An 8,902-nucleotide genomic window follows, 5' to 3' on the forward strand; every position below is an offset into this window, starting at 1 on the left:
CACCTCAGTATGCAGAGGGGTCTAGGAGCTCCTCTTCTGACACTGACACTGATGAGTTCAGAGTGGAGTCCAGAGAAGAAAGAAAGAGGAAGAGCACTCACAGAGGATCAGATAGTGATAGCTCAGATGAGGAGTAGGAGATTGAGGAGGAGGAGGAGCCAGTTCCTCCAGTTCAGCACCAGCCTAGTCAAGAGATGCATTATGGTCTCCTTGAGACACGTTTGCCCAATGTGCCCTCTTATGTTCCCAGAGTTGACTACAGGGGGGAAGGGTATGACCAAGAAAGCTAGAGATGAGCGAAGGGTTGATCCGAGAGGCTTACCTAAGGTTCAGTATGATCACCGCTTCTAGACAACTTTTCACCTTGACTTCTACTCTAGTGTGATTCTCACTAGGAACCCAGTTATTGCCAAGTCTCAGTGGATTAACTGGCAATACATTAGAGAGTTGCTAAAGGCCTCATTGATCATGCCATTGCTATTTGCCAGCGCACTGGGGTTTATGAGATCATGGAGTTCTAGCATGACTGAAACACAGAGGTAGTAGCTCAGTTTTATGATACTCTGTTCGTTGAGGAGGATGAGAGGCGGATGCACTAGATGCTTGAGGGCTAGTGGTACAATGTAGATTATGATGTGTTTGCCGCTTAGCTTGGCTTCTCAGAAGATGACCTCTAGAGAGATAGGATTCACACCGAGCAGGTGTTACCCCCTGAGCAGCTTGCCTATATGTATCCACCAAGAGGTGAGAGAGGAGCAGTGGGGAAGGTTCTAGGTCTTCACCCTACCTATAGATACCTAGACATGATGTTCAGGAAGACTATTGACTGCAAGGGTGGAGACAAGGGCAACATTACAGATTATTCCAGGAACCTACTCCATAGGATGGCACCTGATGCTCGGCCCTTCAACGTGTTTGACTTTATTTGGTCTGAGATCAGGAGTGTGGGAGAGAGGCCCCTCAAGGGTTGTGGTTTTGCTCCTTATATCATGTATATGATTGAGCAGGTGACAGGGCACACATTCGAGTATGATAAGATTCACAAGGCCCTGAAGATTGTTGCAGACTTGCCTGAGATAGGGTTACCTCCAGTAGGTCTAGGAGGAGCAGTAGGTACAGCTGAGGCAAATGCACCTGAGAGTGGTGCAGCAGCAGGAGCTTCACCTCCACCATGTGCTCCTTCACGTTCTTCTTCACGCCGTGGGAGTCCTCCCTCGCCTATCCATAGGCTTTTTAGCTCCATATTTGGGATGTGCCAGGACATCCAGACCAGGCAGTAGAAGGAGAGGGAGGCTAGGAGGAAGGATACTTGAACCTTGAAGCAAATTGCTTCTAGACTTGAGCTTGATCCTCCTAGTTCTCCACTATCAGATGAGGCAGCTAGTGAGCCTAAGACTAAGGAGCAGCAGCAAGCCAGATATGACAGAGAGTACGCTGAGTTCCTTCAGAGACAGCAGCAGCAGGCACCTGAGCATCTTGACACTCTACCACTTCAGGCTCGTGTGCCTACTCACTCTCAGCCGCGTCCTAGTACTACAGACGACTATGCTTCAGATTGGTGGAGTGACCTGACAGGTGGTGGCGGCTACTATGGGTCTGGTGGCTATGACCTGTCTGGTGCGGGTGGTTCTCGTCCAGCCGGTGTTACACGCTCAGATGACGAGGAGGCTGGTAGAGATGAAGATGATGATGAGTGATCTCAGTTTCAGTGACAGCTTGTAGCCCCTTTGTCCTTAGTATGTAATTGTTGGACCTTTGTGGTGATAGATGACAAAGGGGGAGAGAGACTGATTAAAGCTTCAGGATAGTTTCATTTGCTTATCTTTGTACTTGAAGATATGCACTGCAGGCTGTAGTTTCTTGTTTTTGAGCTTCATTGATGTATCTTGGATTTGAGATAGATTGTATCTTGTGAGAGATGAGACTTACTTATGCTTTATCTATGTATCTCTTGAGACATGATCTTTATTTATATATTAGTGGCTTGTGGACTTGAGAAAATTTGTAATGAGTGCTATGTGTGACAAACATGTGTTGTATTTATTCTCATAAGGACTATGCATGCTAGAATGAAAATATTTGATGTGATGCCTTTATATTTATTCTTGTGTGATATATCTTTTCATATGCATCATGGTTTCACTTTGTCACAAACACATGCACCCTACAGATGCAATGATTTAGGGGGAGTCTCCTATATGTTTTAGTATGTGCAATTAACATTTGAGGTCATTTTGTGAATTCTAATCATAAGCACATATTAAGGGGGGAGCCTCTCATAAATCATTGAACCCAAAAGTTTAAATATTTATATTCTTTTGTAAGCTTTAATCAAGTTATCATCAATCACCAAAAATGGGGAGATTGAAAGTGCATCTAGCCCTTTAGTGGGTTTTGGATGATTGAATGACAACGTGATTAAATAACTAACCCATTTGCTAAGTGTGGACAGGAAATAGGTTATCTCACAGGTACTTAATGAAAGCCAAAATGATGTGTTGTTGTGTAAACAATCTAGTTCAAGCACAAGACAACAATGCAAATAAAATTCATGCAAAGGCTTATTTATTGTGGGATTTCCATGTTCTATGTGAAAGCAAGCTTGTAAGAACTAATTAATGAGACATAAGGGATTGCATATGGATTGGTCTCATATTTGAAGCTTGCTAAATTGAAATGAAAAAGATAACAATACATGAATGGATGATTCAACACAAGATGTGACTTGATGGCTTGAGATGGTGAAGATAGCAAGGAAAGGCTTCGAGGTACTAAGCAAGGGTGAAGGGCAAGCGACGGCTTGGCGGCTGAAGAACCTAGCTAGGGTGAAGAAGGAAGTACTTGCATTTAGTTGAGGTATTAATCAAGCTATGATGGTCACGTTTATGTGGAGGATCAAATCACTATTGGAGTGTTTGATGAAAGTGACTTGATACATTTTGGAGTTATTCATATTTGATGAATGTAATCAAGTCACGTGCTCAAGATGGCCATGCTCAAGTGTAAAGATCAATATCAACATGTTGGCACCCTTATTTGGTGAAGATTGAAAGAGACGACATCAATTCAAAATAGGTCAACTCAAGTGGTATAAATTCATTTTTCCTTTTATCTTGAGTTTAATAGGTATGCCGTACTATTAAGAGGGATGCATCATGTTGATAGATAATGTTTCATAAGTGCTCAAGCCAACCCATGTGAGTTTTGAGTATTTGAGCGTCAAAAGAGCTAACTTTATTTTTGCTGGTCTGGCAATACAGGACGTGTCCGGTATTGATACCGAACGTGTCCGGTATTTACCCAGCAGTGGTAACATTATTGTTCTAGGGTTGGTTCATCGGGAGTTCCGACGGTCGGGAGTTCTGACAAGGGTCGGGGGTTCCGACGTATCGCACTTTAACTGTCGTGGAGGATTCACTGTCCTGGTCATACCGGACGTGTCTGGTATGCATGACCAGAGGCCAACGGCTAGTTTTCAAAAGCCTTGGGGGTCGGGAGTTCTAGTATTCATCGGGAGTTCCGGCACCTCACATTGTCACTGTGACTTAGTTACCGTTGGGGCAGTGTAAGTCAGCATACCGGACACATCTGGTATGGCAACGGCTATAAAACGGCTAGTTTTTCCAAGGGGGCTATAAATACCCCCAAGCCTCCACCTTTGGAGGCTACTGATTCTGCTGACACACACACGTTTTTGAGCCTTGCCAACTCTCCCAACTCTCTCTTAGTGAGTGATTGATCAAATTTGCCAAATTAAATTGTGGGTTGAGTGAAATTCAAAAAGAGAGCAATCCAACCACTTGAGCACTTGTGCATATTGTCAATCTCATGATTCGCATTTGTTACTCTTGGACTCTTCGGTCCTAGACGGTTAGGCGTCGTCGGAGAGCACCCGAGAGATTGTGGTGTGCCTCGGAAAGTTTGTAACGGTCGATTCCGCCGCCTCGGAATCATCTAGTGGAAGGAGGAAAAGGAGTTGGAAAAGACTCCGACTAGAGTGACCTTCGTAGTACCCTCTAGGGCTGACCTTCGCTGGGCCGCCCGCAGCCCCCTCAACGGAGAGTAGGACTCGAACGAGTCCGAACTTCGGTAAAACAAATATCGTGTCTCAATTTGCTTTTCATTCAATATTTGTGTTGCTCTAACTCTTGTGCAGGTTCTCTATGTTTACTATCATCTCAAGTAGGTACCTGTAGTTTGGTTTGAAGATAAAAATCAAAAAGAGCAAGTTTGGGGCTGCTCTGTAGAAATCGTGTATACCGGACACGTCCGGTATTAGAGCTCAGTGCTGAATTTATTTTATCCTTGCGCTAATCCTTGTGATGCAGGATTATGGCTCCTAGATTTATTTAGTATCCTTTACATACTCTGTGGCTAACTTGTGAGGGGTGGTATTACTCTTATTTGGAGTTTCTATTTTGGAAACTCCCTTTACTAATTGTTTCCGCATTTAAAGGTGTTAATTTTCAGAAACGCCTATTCACCCCTCTCTAGGCGGCATCCTAGGTCCTTTTAGCTCGGCGCCAGTCACTCTGGCGCCGAGCCCCCTGGCAGGTCACCGACCGTGCCCTGGAGCTCGGCGCCAGCATCAATGGCGCCGAGTTAAGGGTTTATTTCCTGAATTCTTTCCACCAGGGGTTTATTTATGAGAAACTTTCAAAAAAAAATGGTCAAATTGTAAAAAATTCGGACGACACGGGCCGGTGCGAGGGAGGATGTCCAATAAGTGTTTTAAGCGCATCGTGCACCAATCGCATCCATCTGGCCCCAACAGTAGGCACCAACACCATCGCCTAGTGTCTGAACCCATACAACACCGTCTGGCCCCAACAGTAGGCACCAACACCCATACGGTAGAGAGAGGCTGGTCCAGCAGGTGCAGTTTGCTGTGTTTGGTTTTTTTTTTGCTAGCAGAGCCAGATTAGATAGGGATCTTTTGTTTGCCTGCACGACGGTATGTGGTCTCACCTCGGGGTAGGATGTGGTAGAATTACCCCTGAACTCTTCTTATTGGCATTGCATTGAACAGACGAGGGTCAAGGTGAGCAATGGAGCACAGCAGCAGCCAGCACCCACCCCAGCAGCAGCGAAGGAGAGAGAGAGAGAGTAGCAGAAGGAGGTCACCTTCCCCTCCACGCTCCACCTCACCGCCATCATGCTCCCAACGTCGTCAGAGGATTGGGGCAGGATTTGGTCCGGGGAGAAGCGGCAGGAGGAGGTGGCGTCGGAGGCAGAGAAGCCACAAGTGACGTCAGAGGTGCTCGAGCTCGCGGTCTGGCAGCCTCCTCCTCGTCGAGCAGGCGCCGCGACCCACCTCTCCTCCTGCGCTCCACCTCGAGCAGGGCGTGCCACAACGGAGGAACGAGCACGGCGGAGGAGCAGGAGCGCGGAGGAGACGGCACGGCGGAGGAGCGGGCACGCCCCGGCGTAGGAGCAAGAGCGGGCATGGCGGAGGAGCGGGAGCCGACGCGACGCGGAGGAGAGGAGAGGACAGGTCACTTGCGTTTTTTTTTCGACCACCGGTCACTTGTGTCGGGGGAGCGCGGACGGAGGCAGTGACAAGGAGGTAACCGCAGCGGCCTCTCGCGCTCGCAGCCGGGCCAGGCCCAAAAAAACGACAACCCCTTTCATTTTCTCAAAGCCTAGTTCTAGGTTGCTTTAAGCAGCGTGCTAGCCAGGCCCAAAAGACATTCAAGCAAACAAACAAGGCACGTTGTGCCTGCATCTAGCCCTGGTCCAAGCAAACAAACACGCCCTAAATGTGCATCAAGTTTCAAGGATGCTAGAACAAGGAGTGCATCAAATCCAAAATCTAAATAGCCATCTAAAGGCTAGCTGATTAATGAAAATTCTCCATTCCCAGATCAACTTATCGAAGCAACCTTAACTTCAGGGCAAGCTTTCAAAGCAGAGTTTCACATCAATATCAAGGTCTAAACCATCTCTAAATTAAACATGCATCACCTTCAACTGGATACAGAAATCAGACTTCCGTGGAAGCTTGATGATGAAATAGGTCCAACTAGTGGTAAATTATTGGATATACTGCCTACTAGACGGCAAGCCATCACCTCAGCTCCTGCTGTAGAGCAGGCTAGCAGCTCGACAAAGGTGGAAGGCAAAAGTTCAGCTAGTTAACTAGCTGTACGTTGGTAACTGATGTATCAGATGTCACCACGCTCCTCAGACACGGAGCCACCTGCAATGTAGTGTAGCCAGTGATTTTTATGAAAACAAGGAAACTGGAATTGAGGGATGATGTATGTTTTGTACTTGCAAGCGTGGTACCGATGTTCGCCTGGTGATCCGCCTCAGCATTCGACTCCTTCATTCAGAAGGAGGAAAGGGGTAAAATCAGCAGAGCACTTAGCAGTACAACAGAAACTAATGCTTCTTTTTTATTATTATTTTCTTTCAATCTGATGAAAGCAACCATTGCTGTGGTAGCTTGCTTAACTAAAGCATATAGGTGCGAAGAATATCTGATTTGACCAATATCTATGATGCAAAACCAAAGAGTCTGCAAGCTTATATAAAACTATAAATGCATTGCATACCCGTCGAACATGGCTGATCTCAAAGGAGTTAAAGTTCTCTTTTAGCTGTCTCACTTCATTGCACAGCTCCTTCATGTTCTGGTTCTTCGTTTGCCAGACACCATTCACCTATTTAGGATAGAGAAGAACGTAAGCAGCAGCAGCAACAACATTTTCTTCATACCATAATTCTCTGGTCAAATATTTATTCTGAGAGGGACATTTCCCTTCTTACTCAAGCTTATGCTTTTATCGATTGCACAATGGATGTAGTTCTCAAGAAAAGGCATAAATGATTCGACAGTCTAAATGGAAGAGTACTTGTGCGCATGTTCCTTACTTTCAGAATATAAAATTGCACAGAGAACAATGCAAAGACACCATTGACAAAGTTATTTAGCTTTGCTCGTTACTGCATTTCTGTAGAGTGAAACAAGAGGCACACTATCTATATTTTTAGGTAGAATAGTAAGTAAAGAAAAAACACATCTGTACAGGTTGCTCTTCTGCTATTTTTTCCCAAATGCCTTTGCCTCTTTCCTTAAGCAGGATGACATGTCTATCATGACAAAACAGAGAAGCTAGACAACCAAGTAAGGGATGAAGCTTTGATTACTTATAGTGAAAAGGCCATACCTGATTGCTGACAAGTTGAGAGTCCCCATATACTTTAATACTCGTGAATCCATGATCAATCGCTTGTTTCAGTCCTAAGGTCAGGCCCCGATACTCAGCAACATTATTAGTAGCGACACCAAGACCCTCATGAATCCGAGATACCTTCATGGTTATGTGATAACATCAGTGAACCCAGTGATAGATGGAGCAACCGCAAACAAGAAATTTTTCAAGTGCAGTAAGTATTTGATTATTACCACTCTACCATCTTTAGTCATAAGCACAGCTCCAGCACCTGCTTTTCCTGGGTTCCCTTTTGAAGCACCATCAAAATGAAGAATACCCTTACCCGCCATCTGAACAACCAGATAAGTGCAAAACCCAGTATCAGCTTATGCATATGATGGGAACTGGGAAGCATCACAAGACATGAATCTGAATCATGCAAGTGCATAAAAACATGTAGCTAAGATAAATTAGTACTTGAGCCTTGAGTTGTAATTGGTTTCTATCACTACCATAAAGCTCTTTTAGCTACAATCTTTTGTATGCAAGAATACAGACTTAATTTGTTTGATCCGTTCGCATGCCCTTAAACCCGGCTTTGATCCGCTTATTTTTTCGTCCGGAACAGTGTTTTTCTCTCACAAATTCATCCAGCATTCCTCCAAACCGTCCAGATTTCTCCAGAATTCGGACAAGCGAACAAATGAACAAGCCTCGCAATCTGTTTGATCACCATAATTTGTCCACATGTAACACTTTACCTCGACAGCACAAAGTGATAATTTAAAAGATATATATAAAGGGTTGATAGCTTTGTTGTTCTATATTAAGTTGTTGGTCTGTTCGATTTTCTGGTACAGACCTTTTTCCCCTCATATAGATTATTAATGTACCAGTCTTTTTCTAAGGACACTGGACCCCTCATATAGATTATTAATGTACCAGTCTTTTTCTAAGGACACTGGAAAGTACACGGCACAAATAATATACATGAAGTAAGAAGTCTCCAGAGGAGACGAAAATTAACAGGACTCAGACCCTCAAAAGTAAAGGAGAAGTAGAAATCAGCCAAAAAAAAAAAGCCTGAAACCTAGATTTTGAACTAGCTTTCGTAAAGGACTGCGAAGTTCTCTCTCCCAAAATAGAAGTCGTTCTCCCGCATAAGTCAACTTTTTTATATAGCTTTGACTAATTATATATAAAAGAATATTTATAATATATAATTAATATCGTTAGATAGATCGGGATAGAACATTGAATGTACTTTCATAATAAACTTATTTGGAGATATAAATGTTGGTTGCATTTTCTACAGTCTAAAGTTGAGACAAGCGGTTTCATGTAACCTAAAAAAAAGGGGGGAAATTTTCCCAAATCTAAAATGCATAAAATTTGTTTTCATCTCCTATGAGTAATGCATGAACAGGCGAACCCCAAAAAGCTTCAGTTTTTATAGGAAAATAAGCCAAGCAACACGTTTGCCATCAACTACCATCGACCAGTGGAATCCCGTGCCGGAGAAGCAGGAAAGTCCAATCGAGAAAAAATGGACGCATGAACGGATTGGGTTCGCAAGTTGAGCACCAAGACGCCGCACGCGAATGGCGAATCCAAAGCTGGCAGTGCTAGAGAAAGATTTGGGTTCGATTGAGAACGGAGTAATCAATCAGGGCAAGGTAGGATCGCTCACCGGTTGGAGAGGCGCGGCGGACTCGGGAGCGGCGGTTGCTGCTTCGGCGCCT

The 8,902-nt window shown here is 44.5% G+C and overlaps 1 protein-coding gene across 1 annotated transcript; it reads right to left on the minus strand.

The window, feature by feature from the left end:
- Positions 1-6,164: 6,164 nt before the first annotated feature.
- LOC136487777 (uncharacterized) lies at positions 6,165-7,510 on the minus strand. The gene is made up of 5 exons (XM_066484893.1): positions 7,412-7,510; positions 7,173-7,316; positions 6,558-6,665; positions 6,274-6,325; positions 6,165-6,199 (listed from the first exon to the last, which is right to left on the minus strand). The coding sequence occupies exons 1-5, from the start codon at positions 7,508-7,510 to the stop codon at positions 6,165-6,167; spliced, it is 438 nt and encodes a 145-aa protein (XP_066340990.1).
- Between the last annotated feature and the right edge of the window lie 1,392 nt (positions 7,511-8,902).

The sequence above is a fragment of the Miscanthus floridulus genome, chromosome 1, assembly GCF_019320115.1.
Source record: "Miscanthus floridulus cultivar M001 chromosome 1, ASM1932011v1, whole genome shotgun sequence".
Lineage (NCBI taxonomy): Eukaryota > Viridiplantae > Streptophyta > Magnoliopsida > Poales > Poaceae > Miscanthus > Miscanthus floridulus.